General features: G+C 37.3%; 2 protein-coding genes across 4 annotated transcripts in view; both read right to left on the bottom strand.

Annotated features, from left to right (window-relative positions):
• Positions 1-946: 946 nt before the first annotated feature.
• The window catches only part of LOC131300616 (putative disease resistance protein RGA3), a 31,358-nt gene continuing 8,894 nt past the window's right edge, over positions 947-23,410 (bottom strand). Inside the window, exons 4-6 of one of the 3 annotated variants that reach the window (XR_009191017.1) lie at positions 2,025-2,092; positions 1,806-1,882; positions 947-1,299 (exon numbers count right to left, since the gene is read on the bottom strand). The gene's annotated coding sequence lies outside the window, so the exon portion shown is untranslated. Of the gene's footprint in view, positions 1,300-1,805; positions 1,883-2,024; positions 2,093-2,876; positions 2,971-23,410 lie in introns of those variants that run through there. The other 2 variants (XR_009191016.1, XM_058326544.1) reach the window with 2 other exon arrangements.
• On the bottom strand, positions 2,847-6,655 carry LOC131300617 (putative disease resistance protein RGA4). Its single transcript, XM_058326545.1, has 3 exons — positions 4,688-6,655; positions 3,152-3,925; positions 2,847-2,998 (listed from the first exon to the last, which is right to left on the bottom strand). Exons 1-3 carry the CDS (start codon positions 6,498-6,500, stop codon positions 2,973-2,975), a joined length of 2,613 nt encoding a protein of 870 aa, XP_058182528.1. The 5' UTR covers positions 6,501-6,655; the 3' UTR covers positions 2,847-2,972.

The following is a 23,410-nucleotide window of genomic DNA, read 5'->3' on the forward strand; positions in this document are numbered from 1 at the left end:
CAATCTTCCGATGGGCTCAGCATCAACTTCCTCAAGGACCCAGCGGACGTCCGTGACTTCCGGCCGGAAAGAGCAAGCGAATTCCTGACTTTTTCATTTTTTTATCACTATTCAAGCCTCCAATCTCCTGGACGCGGGGGCTCTGCTGCCCGCCATGGGCAGCCCCAACCCACACTCACACACGGCACCGTTTTATCAAAGAAAAAAAAAAAAATTCTTCCGCTTGCGATCCTATGGAGCAGAAATGTGATTATGAGAGCCCTAGAGTTAAAATTTAATTATGTCTCTTTAGAATAATATGATCAGAATAATAATAAGATCTTCACGTCAATTCAAACGGATTGAAAATTGGAGCACTTAATTTTTTAATCATATTTTTTAATATATAAACGGTCTAAAAAATTAAGTGTGCCACTTTTTAATTGGTTTGAACAAGTACGAATATCTTATTATTCTAATCATATTATTCTAAAACATCATAATTAATTTTTGTCTCTAGGACTCTCATAATTAAGTATCTGCTCTTTATTTAGGATCCTATAGATCAGAAACTTGATTATGAGAGTCCTATAGACAAAAGTTAATTATGATGCTTTAGAATAATATGATTAGAATAATAAGATATTCGTACTTGTTCAAACCAATTAAAAAGTGGCACACTTAATTTTTTAGACCGTTTATATATTAAAAAATATGATTAAAAAATTAAGTGTTCCAATTTTCAATCCGTTTGGATTGACGTGAAGATCTTATTATTCTGATCATATTATTCTAAAGAGACATAATTAAATTTTAACTCTAAGGCTCTCATAATCACGTTTCTGCTCCATAGGATTGCAAGTGGAATAGTTTTTTTTTTTTTTTTCCTTTGATAAAACGGTGCCGTGTGTGAGTGTGGGTTGGGGCTGCTGCCCATGGTGGGCAGCAGAGCCCCCGCGTCCCAATCTCCTTGGCAACACTCCAAGAGCCTTTTGGAAACTCCATTTTGCATCGATCGGTCCACAGAACCTGCAAACCCGTGAAACACATTAAACACACCAAGTTATTAAATAAAAGAACGGAACAAAAGTGAAGTGGAGGACTTAAATGAGTAGCATCAACTAAGCAATCAAATGGCCTCTACATGAAACAGAGACTTTATTTTTTTCAAGTATTTGCAAATATAGAAGCTGTAAATGAGAGAAACCTGATTCTTTGAAACTCTTCAATAGTTTTCCCACTTACGACTCTGTTTAGTGGGGATAGGATGGGATAATAGAAGCTTGCATCAAGGCGTGGAAATTGGTAAAACTCTGGAGCCTGGAATAGGAATTCATCGAAGCTTCAAAAAAAAAAAAAAAACCCGAAGACTTTCGTGCTTATACGAAACAGTTTCTACTTACCCTTTTGCTCGATCCAGATTTTAAGAATAGCATTAAACATTTCACTATATAGCATAAAAGACAATTGGGCCAACATATTGGGAATTGGATAGTTTTCATATCAATATGGCTTTCCTTTCAAAAATTGAACAGATGACTGGAAGAGTTAATATCTTATCTTTGAAAGAAAAAACCACTCCAAGTTAATTCTCCATAAATAGAAAGATAGTACGATTGATGCTGGCTATTTGGACATGAAGTCCATCTAACGACTACAAAGAACGATATTTAGGTCATTAGATATAGAGCAGATTTTGGGCAATACATTTCTGTTAAGATAATGAATGGACGACGATGAGGCTGCTGGCTTTGAAGGTGGGCAGGGAAGAGTGTTGTACGCTGGACAGGAGTACATAGCAACGTATTGTAAGGGTAAGAGGTTACCTGTTCTGAGATTAGGATTGTAGGGGGCGGCTACTGGCCGGTCTTGTAAAGTATATTGATTCCTCCATTCAGTTGATCTTGTATGACAAGCAGAGTTGGGTGGAGGGTAAAAAAATCGAACAGAGACAAAGAACTCAAAGCTAAAAGCAAATCAATGTGCAGAAAAGCGTTCACAAAATGTTTATGAGTGAGGAAGGCCTATGAGAACCCAAGTCTTACCATGAGTTTGTCAGACTTAGCATATCACCCCGTCTCGAAGACTCGGGAATCAAAAACACCTAGAATTGCTGAAAAAAGGGCGTAAAAGAAGAAAAATAAGTATCATAGCTAATTTGTTCGCGGGTCTTAGAAAATTATGCAAAGAGGTACTAGTGCATTTTAATTCGATTCTTAGACTGCATCATTTTTTTATCGGCTAAGATGCATTATTAACTGGACCTCGAGTATTTTCAGTTTGTATTTACACTAAGACCTGAGTGCTCAGTGAACACAAGAACGGGTCACTAAAACCGTTTCACTCACAAGATTTAAATATATAAAGGAGCTAATTAGTTAAGAACTATGAGAAAAACTTTCTAACGGAGGTTTCCGTAAATAAGATTTACGAAGGTGAATCCCGCGCGTCCAAAACTGGTTTGGACGGTCCAGATTTTAAAAGAACTTTTCCGGCCATGCTAGCTTAGATGGTAAGTTCACCCCCTCCCTCAGTGGAGGGGCAAGGGTTCAAGCCAAGCGAGGGGCGCGGGTGGGGTTCAGGGCTATGGACAGCTTCTAGACCCTCTGTGAACTAACATACTAACTTGTTAACTCCCTCAATCCCGTTGATATATAAAATGTGACAAAAAAAAAGTTTTAAAATCTGGACCGTTAATTGTCGAAATAGACGGATAAGATTTGCCGCCTCCATAAACAACTTATTCACAGCTCCTCTATGAATTAGTTTTTCTCTAAGAACTACTTTCTTCAATACGTCACAATCCCTGTTTTTTTTTTTTTGTTGCAGAGGAATTCCTAAAGCCTAGCTGTGCAAGACCGAGAGAACCGAGGCCGTTATTACATTTAGAGAACCGAGTCTGAAAATAAGCAAACAAAAGAAAATGCAGTAAATAAAAACTTACATGATTCGTAGGGGAGTTTCATTCTTCATCTGCAAGGAGAGGCTACACTTTAGCTCCCCTGTATTTTCCTATTATCTGAAAGCCCAATAATCACACCAAATAATTAGGTCAGATAAATTTTTCCATGGATTATTTGACATACGCACACGACAAGACACACCCGTGTGTCGTAGTCACAGAGAGAGAGATGAAATCAATGAGACATGGAATTCGAAGAACAAGTTATACCTATATAAATGCGTGGAATATGAGCAATCTTGTGCCAATCTTCGCCTCCCTTTTCGCATCTTTTCTCCAGAAGGGGACAATCAAATATACCCAAATATTTAAGGGATGAAAGGTTGCGCAGGCACTCCGGCAGAGATTCCAACCCACTGAACCCTCGAATTATGAAATCTATCAAGGCAGGGAGGTGCTCAAGTTGATCAGGGAGAGACTTGACCTCTGGCCATCCATATAATCTTAGATTCTTCACGGAGGTGAGATGCCTCCATGGTGGTGATGGAGCACTTGTGGAGGGTTGTGATGGAGCACTTGTGGAGGGCCAGGGTAATTTTATATACTCCTCTCCGAAATCACCTAAAGACAATATTCTAACGTTGGTGGTGCAAAACAACCCCTCCTCCCAACCCCTCCCCCAATTTGGACAGTCTCTAATCTCCAGTTGCTTGAGGGATGTGAGGCTGCGTAATGCATCTGGATTGGGTGTCTCCAACTTTGGACACCAAGATATGACCATATCTTCAAGGGTTGGTTGTAGCAGCCCTTTCGGTAAACACATCAACTCCGGGCATCCGCGAATCAAAAGTTGTTGAAGGGACGTCGAGCCGTTGACTGCTACTGCTTCTGTTTCGTCAATTGAATTGAGCTTTTTTAAGTTTGGGCAATTGTCTATGCTTATTTTTACAAGGGTTGGTTGTAGCACCCCTTCTGGCAAACACGTCAACTCCGTGCACCCATTAATTGAAAGTCGTTGAAGCGATGTCGAGCCATTGAATGTTGCTGTTTCGTCAATTGAAACAATCACGTTATAGCAATGATATACACATTTCGAACTTCTCAAGAAACCTAGGTTTTCTAGCTGGTTTGGCAAATAACTCAGCCCATCCATTTCCACTATTGTCATATCTCTTTGTTTGGAATGTGGAGGAGGGAAGGGAAAGAAAGGGAGAGTATAAAAATTTTCTCTCCCCTTGTTTGGTTTGAGAGAAAATTGACAAAAATGAAAAACAGGGTAGTAAGGACAATGAAATTATCCTTCCATTTTTCGTTTAAATTATTTTCTCATCTCTTCCCTCATTTTCCAAAAGTTCCAAATAGAGTGTTAAAGGAATTCTCTGCTTCTTTTTCAATCTTTCATTATGGCTTTTCTTTTGTTTGGGCAAAAAAATAATTCCCGCAAAATATTTTATCAATTTCGGGTGTTAGGTGTATAAACTTGGAGTACACTATTTTTAGAGTTAAATTATTTTACCTCCACAAGAAGAAAATACTTACGGAGCAAAATTTGAGGACTTTGCTGACCCCAAACCTTCTTGGACCTCAAGAACAACTTCTTTTTCTTTAGACAACACCAATCTTGTACCATAAATTTTAAACTATTTCTGTTGCGAGTTAATTTTATGGCGTGCACCTAAACAACGCAGAGTAAAATTAATACAATTATTTCACATGAACTTTTTTTTTTTTTTTTTACATAAAAGTTTTTTTTATGGTGAAAATGAAACGATGTAATAAATAATTGCCGAATGGATAATAACTGACCTGGAATGGCTATCAACTTGGGGCACTCTTCAATTTCTAAAATCTGAAGACAAGGGAAGGAGTTTATCATGCTCGCGGCAGAAGCGAGCAATGGCGATACGTATGACCATTCTTCTAGTTGAGGCATATCAACAAGTCTTAATTCACTCAATGTTAGAAATATTCTTGGAGCTGTTGCCTCTCTACGATCGCAGTTATCGATAATGCATTCGTCCTGTCCATAAAATTCGTGACCAATATGCTTCAAGTTATTCAAGCCACCCATTTTGACAATCGCAAGATGCGGAAGGTGTCCGAGTGTTGGGACTTGCTCACACAACCAACAGTTCATTAGCTCGATCTTCACTAGCATTAGAAGTGAGTAGTAATCTCTACTCATCCACGACGCCCATCTTCTTCCTCCAAAGTTTCTAAGACTTAGTCCCTTAACATTCCAGTGTGGTTTGAGTCCTTCCAACACATCCCCATGGTTATTTTTGGACTCTTCGAGGATTTCATCCCAGTGAAATTGAATCTCTTTAATGTCTGATTTTCCTAATATTTGAGCCTTCTCTGCTTCTTCCTTGTCTTTCACGTGTTGTAGATCGTAAACATGTAATCTACCTCTTAGCTTGCTTAAGCTACCTAACTCTTCAATTCTATGGCCACTCCCCTTGCCCACAACAAAGAATGGTAATGTTAGCAAATATTTCAATTGCCCTATATTCATTGTCATCAATCTCCTCTTTCGACCTGTTTCTAGAATATAAAAATCTCTGGGGAGCTCCATGAATCTCTCAAGTACATTTATCTCTCCAAGATAAAAATGTCTCAAGCTAGCCAAATTACAAAAATCTGGTGGAAGCTCACTTATATTATATGGCAGTTTCAGTGTTTCCAAATGGTAGAGCTTGGTGATAAACTTTGGGACTTTCACAATAGGAGTCTTAGTGAGGTCAAGATACCTTAAATGTATGGACTTGGGTATTGAACAAGACAACTCTTCTGCACAAGATTCTTCTTTCATAGAAGATTCTTCAAGACAACGCAGGGCACGTATACACTTAAAGTCATTGGTGTTCTGGGGGAGATGTCCTTCTAAAAATAGTGTCCTTAGTATTCCAACATTTTCTTTTGATATATCTAATCGTGTTTCTTTTGTAAAAATCAACGACAAATGTTGAACATCGGGATAATTCTTCACCTCACTAGCATCCAGAGTTAAACAAGTTCCCTTTGAGGCATGGAGTGCAAGATCATGAACAAGATCATGAATCTTGCAACTTGTGATATTGTTATACTCATCGAATTCCACTTCCTCGAATAACGAATTGCGCAATAAAGTTACAAAATACTCATTGCCTAACTCTTCCATTTCCTCCTTTCTTCCTGAAGAAGGTTGAAGATATCCTAGACCCATCCAAAGTTGAATCAAGTCGTCCTTTATAATGACTTGATCCTTTGGAAAAATAGAACAGTATGCAAAAGAACTTTTCAAAGATGGTGATGGTAAGTGGTCAAAACTAAGCCTCAATATTGGTAGAATTTCATCGTTTATTTCCAGTAAACTCCACATTTCACTCTTCTCAATGGACTCCCATTCTTGTTCCTCATGTTTCGAGTACAGTAAACCTCCTAATGCGTTTACTGCTAACGGCACACCCTTGCACTTTTCCACCATTCTTCTACCAATATCCAATAATCTTTGAGTTTCCCTTGGTCCACCATCGCCAAATGCTTTTGTCCTAAATATCGTTAAACAATCATCGTCCGACAGCTGCGTCAATTGATGGGTGCAAGACAGGGATGTTCGCATTGCTGATACGACGTCCATGCTACGGGTAGTAACTAAAATTTTGTTTTCCTTAGAGCCACCTATTTCTATCAAAAAAAATTTCAAGCCTACCCATAAATCTGAATTCGTATTCCTGACATCATCTAATACAAGCAAGTATTTTTTACCATTTAGTTTTTCTCTAAGCTTTCTCACTAATCCTTCAATTCCCCACTTCTTGCATCAGATTTCTCACCTGTAAGAGATTCCACCATCACATTCAGTAACCTTACGATGTTGAAATTATCAGATACACGAATCCATATTCGTTTATCGTGAAAATTCTCCAAAACTTTCAGTTGTTTGTAAACTACCTGATCTGCAGTAGTCTTGCCTTGCCCGGGCATTCCTACAATGGCAATGACAGGTAAATCACATCCTACGTCAATGCCAAGTAACAAATCAACCACTTTCTTGACATCACCATCCCTCCCCACAATTTCTGTATCACCTAGAAAAGGCAGAGTCCTCCTGAATTCCCTAGGTTCAACAGCATCATGGAGATGCTCAGCTGGTTTAAGACCAACATCACTTGTTGCTTTAGAAATTCTGTCTAACAATTTATTGATATTACTGACCTTATTAGCCATCTTGAAACGAATTGCCACTGGATTAGAGTGGGAGAAAAAATTGCGCACCTTGTTCCGGTTTTGTACCTCAATCTTTCTTCGGAGACCTTCGTAGGCCAATTCATCGAGCACATTTTCAGCATCGCACATTGCAGCCTTGAGTTTCTTTAGCCACGCAATCATAGCTTCTGATGTTATTTTCTGCTTCTCAGCATCATGTAACAAGCCCTGTATGATTTCTAACCTTTTGCGGAGCTTTTCGAGGTCTTCCTTGAAACCCCATGCCAGGTTAATCTGATTGGTTGCTAGGGAAAGCAACCCATTCAGAATTCCCTCGGCTGCAGGGATGAGCAAAGGGCCATGGTTTTCTTACGACAATAGAAATTGCGAGGGAACAAAAGTTTTGGTGAACAATTAGCAAGAGAATACAATAGAAGGGACGTTGTGAATAGAAGAGAAGGGAATATTATAAGAACCATGCTACTGGTACATACAATCTGTGCACAGATTTTGTAGTGAGGCCCACCACGGGTCCCACACAAATGATCCGAGCCGATCATTAAATGTAAAATATTTTTTCAAGAGTTCCCGTAAAAAATCAGCTCAATGTAATATCTATAAGTGCTCGATCCAATCATCTAAATTTTCATTCAGATTTCCAGGTAATGAAAAGTTAGATGATTAGATCAAGCATCTATAGATATTGGATTGAGCTAATTTTTAACAGGAACCCTTGAAAAAAAGTTTTACATTTAATGAACGGCTCGGATCATTTATATGGGACCCGTGGTGGACCCCACCATAAAATCTGTGCACAATCTATGCACATATTGTATGTACCAGTAGCATTTCGGATATTATAAAGGGTAGGAGATATGAAGTTCAGCTTATTTTTTATATTTGATGTCTCGGTCATTTTGTTAGGTCAAACGGAAATAATGTCTCGGTCATTGCCAGCTATGTAAAACTCCATTATACACAATGCACATTATCCAATTGCAAACAAGTTTCAGTCACGCGCCCGACTACACCAAATTATTCGTCTCAATGAGATGATGCCAATGTGAGGTGTTTTAAGTTATTGAGTTTTGAGTTTGAAAAATGATTTTGGTTATTGAGTTTTGGTTATTGGTAAAAGTTGTTAAATTTTGTTATGGAATGAGTAGAATTTGGTTATTTGGTAAAAGACTTGTAATTTTGCTTATTACAATATGATATTTTTTTAAGCATTGTTGTTAAATTTGCTTATCCACACCTATTTGCATATTACAATGGGAATGCTTTTAGAAATGTAGAAGTTGAAGAAAACTATGTTACGAGCAGCTTAGAATCCGGCTGTAATGCATCAGAAATCATTTACTAATGGTTCGATCCCGTTCGGCTAAATAAGTCAATTGACTTATTTTTTTGTCCTTATTCAAATTTTTTTCGTATTTGTTAGTTTTTCGTCAATTTTTGTGGGGATTATTGCATCGTCATGACGAGAGGAATCTAAAAAGTAAAAAACTATGATCGATCAGGATTGAACCTTGTCAAAGCAGAATCTTTTTCTTATATACTCGGCCAAATGTTTTTATTTTGCTCAATAGATTTTTTATGTGGAGACCGGAGATGTCGACTATTGTAAGTGTTTTAGGATAAAACGCCGACTATTTTTTTTCAAATTAATAACTAGATGTTTAGGCCAGCTTTTGCATATCTCGACTAATACGAAGGTCCTGAAGTTAATGATTGGGCGAACCTCCAATGACCCCGAGGTCAAAAATTAATGTTTAGTCTTCTCGTGAGATTCGAATTTAAGAAGTCTGGGGGATTAGTCCTTTAGTTGCTTTTGCAAATAGACATACTCACTCGGCCAACCTCTCGGGGTTGATGAAACACCGACTATTGTGGTGTATGTTGTCTGAAACGATAACATTTAAGCGACGGGGCAAGGCATTTTTCCTGCTGCAACTCCTCTTTTATTTATTTTTATTTTTGAACAACAAAGAAGAGATTTTATTAGTTATCTATATAAAAAAAAATGATGCGGAGACCAAAGGGAAAGTATAAATCAGCATCACAACTACATGAAAACATCCCAATAAATTAAGTTGGCACGAGAGCCTAGAACATATAGATCCATTTCAAAGCATCCTACATCCTTTGCTAGGACAATTCCTTGGACATTGCTTAACAAATAAGGCTCTAGCTAGCTAGGTTTATGGAAAATAAAACTGTTTTCCAAGTCATAAATTCTCGACAGACATAGTTTGGAGTGTGGATTGAACATATACATTAATTAGTTCCAAATTTGCGTTTAGATCATGTCTCAGTTAATCACCACATATAGATGTTTCATTTAGAAGGTCACTTCACAAGTCACCAAGGGACAAACTTAAAACTCAAATTGAGCAAGTGATTTGTTACATAACTAATCTCTTCTTTTTGAACTTATTCTATATAGACTCTTTTTTGCTCGGCGAAAGTCAACATTGTTAGCTGTAATTAGGGAAGTTTGAACCACTGTCAAATGCAGTGGTGTAGTTAGAAATAAATATTCCGATGACAGCGAATCTCAGACATCCCATCCCACAGACCCAGAACTTGATGTTTTTTGGCAATAGAACGATGGCTTGTGTGTTAGACGGCTGTCCAAGAAAAATCGAGAATCGTGAAACCGGTCCAGACTGAACCGAACCAATCCGTGCATTTTGGATTTTGTCCATGGATTAATGGTCGGGACACGGATTCGAAAATTAAAAAACCATAAGATACGGATTAGGATTGGATTTTCATTTCAAAACCGTGGATTAACCGAACCGGACCGCGAGATATTTTAAAAAATAAAATTAAAAAATATACATGTGTATGTATATTATTTATAAATAACTACAACTTTATGAATTGTTATGAATTTTTTTAACAATTTTACATTGATGTGATGATATACAAAACTTAAGGGATTATAAGTGTAATGTTATGGAATGTCATAATTAATAAGTGTTTGCACTTTGCATTTTTAGTTGGCAGTAGCATCATTTTATTTAAATGGAAGGAAATCCGTGAATAAAACCGGGACTGAATCGTGATTCACGGTTCGGATTGGAACCGAACCGTGAGACTTTTGAATTAGGATTGGATTAAATTTCTAAAAACCGTGAGATACGGATTAAGATTGGATTCAAAGGAATCCAATCCAATCCGGACCGTGGACAGGTGTTACATCACGAAAAATGAACTCGAGTTTTCAAATTTTAGAGCAGTGTTCAGTTCATCCACCTAGTACGAATCCTAAATAAAATAGTAATGTTATAATGTCCACCCTATTCTTGAGCTGTAGAACAAAATATTCTTTATATGTGCGTATTTGGACGAGCTGGTTGAACTACATAAAAAGCAATATCTGTTTCGATTCGAGAAAAACTAAAACTAAAACTATATAAAAAATAATAATAATGCAGTGGGGGCAGTGCCTCCGGTGAGCCTACATTGGCTCCGCCACTGGTCAAATACCTGGACTTCCATGCAAAATTTTCCTTAGTGACCCATAATCACAATGTATCATTTATATTTATTAATGAAATTCTTTTTCGCTGTTCAAAAAAAATCTTGATCTACTATTATTTGAAGTCTTTGAATTGCATAATTAAGTTGAAGGACACCTCCCCGGATTCACGTATGAACTAATTAATTATAGGAATAGTTTTCCGTAGACATCTTACATGAATACATGGGTCTGTTGTACTTTCATTTCCAGTTGAATAACTAGAAATCATCACAGAATACGTACCAGGTTAATAGCAAGCCCAGAAATAATTGATGGCCTACTTGTCGTGCACTTAACATCGAAAAACAGAGTTGAATTATATGTCAAATTTTGACGTATAGTCTGTCGATTATAGTTTTATTAATCGTATATATGATCATGCAACGCGTTAGAATTCGTCAATGACCGTTAATTCCAAAAAAAAATAATCATGTTAATGCTGGTGGCATTTGTTCAGTCGTAGAAGAAATGGCCCTGGTTTCACATCCGGGACCATGCATCCTTTTACTAGGAAAACTATAAACTAAAATTGCGTGTTGATCGGGAAGAAACCTCGCACTGATAAGGGTTGTTATCAGGCAGCTGGCTTCATGGATACGATTTTGGGAAACGTGCCGCACGCCTACTCTGGTGACCGCGACCTAGGACGACTTCGTCAGCTAAATAACTCTGACTTATGCATGGTGAAGTAGTTGCAATTCCACTGTCAAGTAGCCCAGACTGTCTAGAAGCATTGGCAGTGCTATATCAGTCTTGATATGGATTCATAATTGGTAGACTACTTGTCCAGCACTTCAGATTTAAAAAACTAATTCTTTTGAGAAAACAGAGTTTTTATCGCATCGTTACGTATTTTCCGGTTATGAAACTGATTCGAGGAACCTGTTTTTGTGAATGGAAATGAATTTGAAGTGGTTGGAGTAAGAGTGCGCACACAAGAAAAGAATTGAAGGGAGAAATTAGTGGTTTTTTGGGTAAACTTTTTTTCCAAAAGAGGTGCAGATATTCAAGACAGTGGTTGCAAGTCACAGTAGAGATGAAAGTAATGTGGAGATCTAAACGCTACCAATTCCTTCTTGTTTACATTAACTGTGCTTCTACTGCTGCATATACTCTGGGAGACAAACTTGTTTGCAGTCGTTTCCGTGAAAAAGTTTATGAAACCCGGATTGCGCACGTCTAAAGTGAATTGGACGGTCTGGATTTCATTAAAATCTAAGGTTTTGAATACTGTACCGGCTAGAGTACCGATTTTCTTATTAGTACGGTATGTATCGGTACCGGTGAGATACCGGGTACCGTTTTGGATTGATCGCTGTTAGTGTTATTTTTCTACCTAAAGGAATTTATAATATAATATACACTTTTTAAAACAAAAAAAATAAAAAATATTCCGGTGTTTGTCCGGTACCGTCCGGTATTGACCAGTACTTGAAGAAAAAAATAAATTTAAAAGTAGTCCGGTACTATCCGGTATCTTCGGTACCGTCCAGTATTGGCCAGTTCGACCGGTATTTGAGCCGTAACGGAATTAGAGGTTTAGGGTACAGGATATGGACAATACCGGTACGTACCGATCCGTACCGGCCAATACGGTACGGAATTCATAACCTTGTTAAAATCCGGACCGTTGATTGCTGAAACGGATGACTGTAATTTAGCGCTTTTGCAAATAACTTTTTGACTGCTGCGCCGTGAATAAGTCGTACTCATACTTTCGACATATGGTTTAGTTTGAATTGGCTTGAGAGAAACTAACATGAGTGGAGGCACGTGTTTATGTGTAAAGTCAAGTTATTGTTTGGGTAAAATTACATTGACCAAAAAGGATTTAAATATCCGCAGCTAGGTATCGTATCGGCTGCTACGTATTGTTTGGGTAAACAACGTTGACCAAAGGATTTCGATCCTCTGATATCGCTAAAGCCTGCTACACTGACGTTAGCAAAATTTCACACCCGTGTCGATCGATTTCCGCTACATATCGATTTTTATCTGATTATTTGCCCGCTTCAGGTGTCCTGGCGCCAAAAATAATTTTTTAAAAAGTCATGGTTGCGACACTTGATTCTTGCTATGCATTAGTATTTGATACTCCTGCTACGTACCGCTACGCAATCCGCTACTGCTTTCTAAAACCTTGCACTGACCTCTCTTGAGGTTTCTCAAGGTTTCTCATGAAAATGGGCACCTCCCTCTAGATATTTGAAATTTGATGTAGGACAAAAATGGAGAGTTTTTGTATTTTATTTTCTTTGTTTTAGAATAAGATTTTGGTTAGGAATATTTCCGTTTAGGTTAGAATTACTAACTTTCCGTATTCGGTTTAATTTTGATTTTTGCCTTTATTAGAATTCTTGGTCTACAAGAATTAAAATTTTATTTTAATTAATTAGGAAATATGTTTTATTTAATGCCGCTTGTTTTGGCATGATTTATTATTTCTTTTACAGTAGGATTTCTAGGATTAGGGTCTTATAAAAAGGGCTGTAACCTATTCAATTATTAGACTTTTAAACTTTTATCAATAATATTGCAGAGATTCTCTCTCTTTTTCTTGTGCGCAAGAATTGCTCGTTGCGACGAGTTGTTTATCTCGTTTGGACTAGTACGCTAACTAGTCTCTCGTGAATTCCGCTGCGTGATGTAGGACAAAAATGGAGAGTTTTTGTATTTTATTTTCTTTGTTTTAGAATAAGATTTTGGTTAGGAATATTTCCGTTTAGGTTAGAATTACTAACTTTCCGTATTCGGTTTAATTTTGATTTTTGCCTTTATTAGAATTCTTGGTCTACAAGAATTAAAATTTTTATTTTAATTAATTAGGAAATATCTTTTATTTAATGCCGCTTGTTTTGGCATGATTTATTATTTCTTTTACAGTAGGATTTCTAGGGTTAGGGTCTTATAAAAAGGGCTGTAACCTATTCAATTATTAGACTTTTAAACTTTTATCAATAATATTACAGAGATTTTCTCTTTCTTTCTTGTGCGCAAGAATTGCTCGTTGCGACGAGTTGTTTATCTCGTTTGGACTAGTACGCTAACTAGTCTCTCGTGAATTCCGCCGCGTAAAGTGGTATCAGAGCAAGGCTTTGCCTGGTTCGATGGCACTAAACACAGAAGAAGACACACCCATTGACGTTGGTCGTGGGCTTACTGACCTAAGGAGGATGGTGGAGGATCAACAAGCACAGTTGACGGAGATCCGTCAGGATACCCGCACTCAGTTCACTGTGATCCGTCAGGATACCCGCACTCAGTTCACTGAGATCCGTGAGATGCTGCAGGAGATGACTCTACAAATCCGCCAAAGGCCAGGGAGGGTTGAGGAGGATCGCGCGTTGGGATTTGCCCATCGCCAACCTCTTAACCAGAATAGGAACCGCGTTGAGGGATTTGCCCACAACCAACCTATTCACCGAAACGTCTCCGGAGGATATTCTTATTATCACTACGATAGTAGGAATGAATTTGAAGGCGAGTTATTCGAGGGCCATGATGATTATCAGTCGATAAAGCGACAAGCAAATTTCAGGTATTACAATAAGTTGCCAAAATTTAGTGGTCTTGAATTTTTTGAAGATCGTTTGGATTGGATATTGGACATTGATGATTTTTTTGAGTATACGAAAACTCCTTTTGAACAAAGGTGGAGGTTTTTATTATTGAAGCTTACGGGCCCGGCGCTACAATGGTGGTTAAAATTACAATCGTCAAGAGATCGATTGGGCAAGCGTCGAATTCATGCATGGTCGAGAATTAAAAGACTTTTGGTGGAGAGATTTTTGCCCTGGAACTATGAGGAATTACTGAAGGAAAAATATGGGCCAAAGCAACAGAATACAACCATTATTGTCAAAGATGTTGAAGAAGTTGCAAAAGAGGAGGGAAATCGGATTGAACTTGGTGACGAAGAAAAAGCTGGTGATAAAGAAGTTGGTGGCAAAGAGGAATGTTTGAGTGCCCCTATGCTCGAACATCGGTTGGATTTAGATGGAGGTGCAACCAATGAGGTAATTGCAAGTAAGGATGAAAATATCGCAACATTGTATCAAGTACGAGAACCAAAGGAAGAGGAAAGTCATAAATCAGGACATATAATTTCTCGACATGATGATGTCTTCCCTAATGTTGAGCCTTGTGAGCCACACGGAAGTATGAGTGGTCCCAATGGTGAATTTGGTACAAGATCTCTTAATGCTACATCATTCATACATGATGTACCAATTAATTTTGCGATGGATCAACATAAAGAGAAATTGGAATTTCTGCATGACGTTCAATTTATTGATTTTCTTGGGTTGGAGCAGTTTGAGTTTTCACTCAATTCTCGTATTGTGAAAATTGTCAATCAATTGAAGTGTGCAGAAAAACTATCTTGGCAAGTGTACTTTTATTGGAAGACGAGCGAGAAGTTGAAATATTCCAAATATTTATTTATTTGGAAAGGCAGGTGGCAAGTTTCTAATGAGAACTCGAGGGCGAGTTCTTTTGAAGAAAAGGAGACTGATGTAGGACAAAAATGGAGAGTTTTTGTATTTTATTTTCTTTGTTTTAGAATAAGATTTTGGTTAGGAATATTTCCGTTTAGGTTAGAATTACTAACTTTCCGTATTCGGTTTAATTTTGATTTTTGCCTTTATTAGAATTCTTGGTCTACAAGAATTAAAATTTTTATTTTAATTAATTAGGAAATATCTTTTATTTAATGCCGCTTGTTTTGGCATGATTTATTATTTCTTTTACAGTAGGATTTCTAGGGTTAGGGTCTTATAAAAAGGGCTGTAACCTATTCAATTATTAGACTTTTAAACTTTTATCAATAATATTACAGAGATTTTCTCTTTCTTTCTTGTGCGCAAGAATTGCTCGTTGCGACGAGTTGTTTATCTCGTTTGGACTAGTACGCTAACTAGTCTCTCGTGAATTCCGCTGCGTCAAGTGGTATCAGAGCAAGGTTTTGCCTGGTTCGATGTCACCAAACAAAGTTGAAGACACACCCATTGACGTTGGTCGTGGGCTTACTGACCTAAGGAAGATGATGGAGGATACCCGAACACAAATGCAGGATCGAAGCACTCAGTTAGCCGAAATCCGTCAAGATACTCGCACTCAGTTTGCAGAGATCCGTGATTTACTGCATGGGTTGACTCTACAAATTTGCCAAAGGCCAGAAAGGGTTGAGAAGGATCGCGCGTTGGGATTTGCCCATCGCCAACCTCCTAACCAGAATAGGAACCGCGTTGAGGGATTTGCCCGCAACCAGCCTATTCACCAAAACGTCTCCGGAGGATATTCTTATTATCACTACGATAGTAGGAATGAATTTGAAGGCGAGTTATTCGAGGGCCATGATGATTATCAGTCGATAAAGCGACAAGCAAATTTCAAGTATTACAATAAGTTGCCAAAATTTAGTGGTCTTGAATTTTTTGAAGATCGTTTGGATTGGATATTGGACATTGATGATTTTTTTGAGTATACGAAAACTCCTTTTGAACAAAGGTGGAGGTTTTTATTATTGAAGCTTACGGGCCCGGCGCTACAATGGTGGTTAAAATTACAATTGTCAAGAGATCAATTGGGCAAGCGTCGAATTCATACATGGTCGAGAATTAAAAAGGAATATTTGAGTGCCCCTATGCTCGAACATCGGTTGGATTTAGATGGAGGTGCAACCAATGAGGTAATTGCAAGCAAGGATGAAAATATCGCAACATTGTATCAAGTACGAGAACCAAAGGAAGAGGAAAGTCATAAATCAGAACCTATAATTTCTCGACATGATGATGTCTTCCCTAATATTGAGCCTTGTGAGCCACACGGAAGTATGAGTGGTCCCAATGGTGAATTTGGTACAAGATCTCTTAATGCTACATCATTCATACATGATGTACCAATTAATTCTGCTATGGATCAACATAAAGAGAAATTGAAATTTCTGCATGACGTTCAATTTATTGATTTTCTTGGGTTGGAGCAGTTTGAGTTTTCACTCAATTCTCGTATTGTGAAAATTGTCAATCAATTGAAGTGTGCAAAAAAACTATCTTGGCAAGTGTACTTTTATTGGAAGACGAGCGAGAAGTTGAAGTATTCCAAATATTTATTTATTTGGAAAGGCAGATGGCAAGTTTCTAATGAGAACTCGAGGGCGAGTTCTTTTGAAGAAAAGGAGACTGATGTAGGACAAAAATGGAGAGTTTTTGTATTTTATTTTTATTGTTTTAGAATAAGATTTTAGCTAGGAATATTTTCATTTAGGTTAGAATTATTAACTTTCCGTATTCGGTTTAATTTTGATTTTTGCCTTTATTTTAATTCTTGTAGACCAAGAATTCTAATAAAGGCAAAAATCAAAATTAAACCGAATACGGAAAGTTAATAATTCTAACCTAAATGAAAATATTCCTAGCTAAAATCTTATTCTAAAACAATAAAAATAAAATACAAAAACTCTCCATTTTTGTCCTACATCAGTCTCCTTTTCTTCAAAAGAACTCGCCCTCGAGTTCTCATTAGAAACTTGCCATCTGCCTTTCCAAATAAATAAATATTTGGAATACTTCAACTTCTCGCTCGTCTTCCAATAAAAGTACACTTGCCAAGATAGTTTTTTTGCACACTTCAATTGATTGACAATTTTCACAATACGAGAATTGAGTGAAAACTCAAACTGCTCCAACCCAAGAAAATCAATAAATTGAACGTCATGCAGAAATTTCAATTTCTCTTTATGTTGATCCATAGCAGAATTAATTGGTACATCATGTATGAATGATGTAGCATTAAGAGATCTTGTACCAAATTCACCATTGGGACCACTCATACTTCCGTGTGGCTCACAAGGCTCAATATTAGGGAAGACATCATCATGTCGAGAAATTATAGGTTCTGATTTATGACTTTCCTCTTCCTTTGGTTCTCGTACTTGATACAATGTTGCGATATTTTCATCCTTGCTTGCAATTACCTCATTGGTTGCACCTCCATCTAAATCCAACCGATGTTCGAGCATAGGGGCACTCAAATATTCCTCTTTGCCACCAACTTCTTCATCACCAGCTTCTTCTTCGTCACCAAGTTCAATCCGATCTCCCTCCTCTTTTGCAACTTCTTCAACATCTTTGACAATAATGGTTGTATTCTGTTGCTTTGGCCCATATTTTTCCTTCAGTAATTCCTCATAGTTCCAGGGCAAAAATCTCTCCACCAAACGAGAGACTAGTTAGCGTACTAGTCCAAACGAGATAAACAACTCGTCGCAACGAGCAATTCTTGCGCACAAGAAAGAAAGAGAAAATCTCTGTAATATTATTGATAAAAGTTTAAAAGTCTAATAATTGAATAGGTTACAGCCCTTTTTATAAGACCCTAACCCTAGAAATCCTACTGTAAAAGAAATAATAAATCATGCCAAAACAAGCGGCATTAAATAAAACATATTTCCTAATTAATTAAAATAAAATTTTAATTCTTGTAGACCAAGAATTCTAATAAAGGCAAAAATCAAAATTAAACCGAATACGGAAAGTTAGTAATTCTAACCTAAACGGAAATATTCCTAACCAAAATCTTATTCTAAAACAAAGAAAATAAAATACAAAAACTCTCCATTTTTGTCCTACATCAGTCTCCTTTTCTTCAAAAGAACTCGCCCTCGAGTTCTCATTAGAAACTTGCCACCTGCCTTTCCAAATAAATAAATATTTGGAATACTTCAACTTCTCGCTCGTCTTCCAATAAAAGTACACTTGCCAAGATAGTTTTTCTGCACACTTCAATTGATTGACAATTTTCACAATACGAGAATTGAGTGAAAACTCAAACTGCTCCAACCCAAGAAAATCAATAAATTGAACGTCATGCAGAAATTCCAATTTCTCTTTATGTTGATCCATCGCAAAATTAATTGGTACATCATGTATGAATGATGTAGCATTAAGAGATCTTGTACCAAATTCACCATTGGGACCACTCATACTTCCGTGTGGCTCACAAGGCTCAATATTAGGGAAGACATCATCATGTCGAGAAATTATATGTCCTGATTTATGACTTTCCTCTTCCTTTGGTTCTCGTACTTGATACAATGTTGCGATATTTTCATCCTTACTTGCAATTACCTCATTGGTTGCACCTCCATCTAAATCCAACCGATGTTCGAGCATAGGGGCACTCAAACATTCCTCTTTGCCGCCAACTTCTTTATCACCAGCTTTTTCTTCGTCACCAAGTTCAATCCGATTTCCCTCCTCTTTTGCAACTTCTTCAACATCTTTGACAATAATGGTTGTATTCTGTTGCTTTGGCCCATATTTTTCCTTCAGTAATTCCTCATAGTTCCAGGGCAAAAATCTCTCCACCAAAAGTCTTTTAATTCTCGACCATGCATGAATTCGACGCTTGCCCAATCGATCTCTTGACGATTGTAATTTTAACCACCATTGTAGCGCCGGGCCCGTAAGCTTCAATAATAAAAACCTCCACCTTTGTTCAAAAGGAGTTTTCGTATACTCAAAAAAATCATCAATGTCCAATATCCAATCCAAACGATCTTCAAAAAATTCAAGACCACTAAATTTTGGCAACTTATTGTAATACCTGAAATTTGCTTGTCGCTTTATCGACTGATAATCATCATGGCCCTCGAATAACTCGCCTTCAAATTCATTCCTACTATCGTAGTGATAATAAGAATATCCTCCGGAGACGTTTTGGTGAATAGGCTGGTTGCGGGCAAATCCCTCAACGCGGTTCCTATTCTGGTTAGGAGGTTGGCGATGGGCAAATCCCAACGCGCGATCCTTCTCAACCCTTTCTGGCCTTTGGCGAATTTGTAGAGTCAACCAATGCAGTAAATCACGGATCTCTGCAAACTGAGTGCGAGTATCTTGACGGATTTCGGCTAACTGAGTGCTTCGATCCTGCATTTGTGTTCGGGTATGCTCCATCATCTTCCTTAGGTCAGCACGCCCACGACCAACGTCAATGGGTGTGTCTTCAACTTTGTTTGGTGACATCGAACCAGGCAAAGCCTTGCTCTGATACCACTTGACGCGGCGGAATTCACGAGAGACTAGTTAGCGTACTAGTCCAAACGAGATAAACAACTCGTCGCAACGAGCAATTCTTGCGCACAAGAAAGAAAGAGAAAATCTCTGTAATATTATTGATAAAAGTTTAAAAGTCTAATAATTGAATAGGTTACAGCCCTTTTTATAAGACCCTAACCCTAGAAATCCTACTGTAAAAGAAATAATAAATCATGCCAAAACAAGCGGCATTAAATAAAACATATTTCCTAATTAATTAAAATAAAATTTTAATTCTTGTAGACCAAGAATTCTAATAAAGGCAAAAATCAAAATTAAACCGAATACGGAAAGTTAGTAATTCTAACCTAAACGGAAATATTCCTAACCAAAATCTTATTCTAAAACAAAGAAAATAAAATACAAAAACTCTCCATTTTTGTCCTACATCAAAATTGCACTAACCTCTCCTACCAGGACAAAAAAAAAAAAAACACTTCGCGGATGAGAGGGTCTTTTAGCTTCCTCCGGGCCGTGTGAAGCTTCGCTTGCTTTAGAAGGTTATCTTAATTCTTATATAACCCTTTAACAATTTTTTCATGACTAAATAAAACGTCATTCTATTTTACGGGTCTCTCATTTTAATGTAAAATTTCTATTATGTGAGCTTGCCAGAGGCTAACACAAGGGGGTCTCCGGCTCCTACACAACTCCTGTTTTGTTACTAATTGTAGTACTAATTTTTCAGATTAATTAAAAAAATTATTATGAAATTGGCCTTGCAAATCCCTTGTTAAGAGGAAAAATTCTAAACAATCTTATAAATGTGTTATGATTAAAAAAAAATTCTTATAAACATGGAACCCCGCCTACAATTTCCAATTTATCATCAACCATGTTTTGGTTACATGTATAAAATTAAGTAGTGGCTATGTATATGCACACAATTTTGTCTCTTCCAGTGTGCCCTTGATTCGTTAAATCTTTGTAATTCTTTTCAAAGATTTTTAAAATCCTTTTTTGTTGATTAAAAAAAAAAACCCCGTCTCTTCCTCAATCCTAACTAGTTGGAGTATGTACTTATGGAATTTATGTTTTACTTTTGAGGTAGAAATTATTGTGACTGAAGCCCCCGCTAAATAAAAATCTTGTGTCCGTCCGCTGTGGCTATACTTTTTCTCCCTATATAAGCTAATTAGGAGTTTTCACGTCAAAGAAACTTTCAACAACCATTTCATTTCAATTTCTTGGTCAACATGTAATACTTTAATGTTACAAGTGATGTAATACTTCAAGTCATAATTTTTATTTATTTTTACTCTCTATACAATTCTCAATAAGTTTATCTATTTCTCTCAATTCATTACTACTCATTGCACCCAAAAAAAAAACTCAAAACCAAACAATTACCTTGGGATGAAGTACTTTTTATCAATTTCTTAATCCATACATTGAGTACAAAGCCCAACAGAAATGTGCGGAGACGAAGGATTTTGGGGCACCACGTATCCCAAGACCACGTAATAATTTTTAATTCCTGTAGGATAAGTGTTTGACAGGGATGTGATTGGCATGTTGAAATCGAATAACAATGGACTTGCAAATGCAAATGTAAATGTAAATATAACAAGTGCAAAAGAAGTGTGTGTTAGTCGGAGGAACCGTAGTAGGGTGCCAAGGTTTGGTGAGTTACTAAGCGGACTTCAGAATTTTAAATTGGTTAATTACATATATTAAAGAGGAAACAAATTCACAGCTATTTCTGTAGTCTAATTCATGCAAGACCTCAAATAGTTATCCTCTTCTCATCTAATGAAACATCCTCTTTCAAAATGGAGAATTTTGAAATGTTAATTTCAATTTCTATGGGTATACAAAAGAAGGTATGAAAGATCATGTAATCGTATCGTTAGGGCTGCCTCAGTCACCAGAGTACACAAAAAATATAAGTTCGTTCTGACCTCTACCTGTCTGATTGCAGCTGATTTCACCAAGATCTCCCATAGTTGCCATCAAGTGATAAGAATATCTATAAAAAGTGATAAGAATATCTATAAAAGCATCCCTTCGCCGGCATGTATCTAGCTGCCATCGTTGACGTTTGAAGAAAATGAGATGAAAGGTACAATACTTTATCATCAATAGTACAAAATTAGTAGAATGAATTTAGGTCGCAGGCAAGCGGCTGGGCACAGTGTCGTTCTTGAGATTACCAGGGCCTAAGACAAACTTGTGAAGGAAAAAAAATATTTTAATAGGGAAGGAAAAGAGAGGCCTCTAGGACTTGAACCATGTACCTATTAGATATCAAAATTAAGCTATTCCGTAAGGATATATACCTGCCTATTCCTATACTTATTTGGGATCCTAGTTTTGAGCAAAACTTCGGGAGCGCCTTAGCTCAAGGCCTGCCTGGGAATATCTCTTCGGCTGTGTTTCGATGTAGTAGGATTTAAATATGGTGGTATTCAAAGATGAACAAGAGACACTAGAAATATATATCAAGCAAATCCAACTTGTCCCGTTCTTTTTTCCTTGCACTGTTTTCCCTCCACGTCCTTGAGAGGAAAAAAAATTCCCTGCACAAGTCCAACATCCAAACACATCCTGAGATCTAGACACACACACACACACATATATATATATATAGTCCGGTTCCCTCAAGGGATCCCGCATGGGCTTACCGTGCGAGACTCCCATTTCCCAATCGAATTGAGACGATCCGAGCCGCTCAAAGTGATCAGAACGTGATTTTAAAAGTACCCTCTAGAAATCAGCAAAAAAAATGATCGGAAAGGGCTTGATCCGAGCAGTTTTTTATTGAACGGTTCAGTCCGCTAGAAATCAGCAAAAAAAAATGAGGGCGCCTTAATTAGCTCGAAGGCCGGCCTGGGAATATCTCTTGGGCTGTGTTTCGATGTAGGATTTATATATGGAGGTATTCAAAGATGAACAAGAGACACTAGAAATATATATATCAAACAAATCCAACTTGTCCCCTTCTTTTTTCCTTGCACTGTTTTCCCTCCACGTCCTTGCGAGGAAAAAAAATTCCCTGCACAAGTCCACAAGTCCAACATCCAAACACATCCTGAGACCTAGACATATATCCAAACACAGTTTGAGACCTAGACTTCAGGGTAGTCTATGTCAAGAACATTGTTTCTGAAGCACCTAAAAAGGCCATGACCTACGAAGAATCTCGTTTACCATAGCTGAACAAAGCACATTGCCATCAAGCATCACTTTGTTCGGGAGGTTGTGGAGGCTGATAAGATTCAACTCAAGTATGTGTGTGTGTGTGTGTGTGTGTCTATATATATATATATATATATATATATATATATATATATATATATATATATATATATATATATATATATATATATATATCTTGCAAGACCGAAGATGAAGTAGGGGACACCGTTACAAAAGCTCTTGTGAATGGTAAGTTTCAATATTTAGGGTAGAACAATGCTATGATGATTACATTTGAGTACTACATTTTGGACAATGAGTAATATGTGATGTGTCACCAATGCATTGGTAGAATGTAGTCCACTACATAAGAGCAAATGAGGCACATTACACCAATACATTGGTGACACATCACATAGTATGTACCCAAAATATGATACTCTAATATGGTCACCAAAGTATTACTCCCCCCATTCCATAAAGTTGGTTCTCTATGAAACTACGTGCAATATTCAAATTTAAGAATTACTAGAATATATTTCAAGTTATGTGCACCTTTCAAAATATCTGATCGAA

Source organism: Rhododendron vialii, chromosome 9a (assembly GCF_030253575.1).
Source record: "Rhododendron vialii isolate Sample 1 chromosome 9a, ASM3025357v1".
In the NCBI taxonomy this organism is placed as follows: domain Eukaryota; kingdom Viridiplantae; phylum Streptophyta; class Magnoliopsida; order Ericales; family Ericaceae; genus Rhododendron; species Rhododendron vialii.

What these genes read in the sequence shown, in the direction of transcription:
- LOC131300617 (XM_058326545.1), bottom strand. Translation starts at nt 6,500, where the DNA reads ATGGACGTCGTATCAGCAATGCGAACATCCCTGTCTTGCACCCATCAA. An exon ending in CAAGTTGATAGCCATTCCAG is followed by an intron (nt 3,926 to 4,687) that starts GTCAGTTATTAT and finishes TTGACGAAACAG; the next exon opens with CAACATTCAATGGCTCGACA. An exon ending in TATTCCACGCATTTATATAG is followed by an intron (nt 2,999 to 3,151) that starts GTATAACTTGTT and finishes TTGGGCTTTCAG; the next exon opens with ATAATAGGAAAATACAGGGG.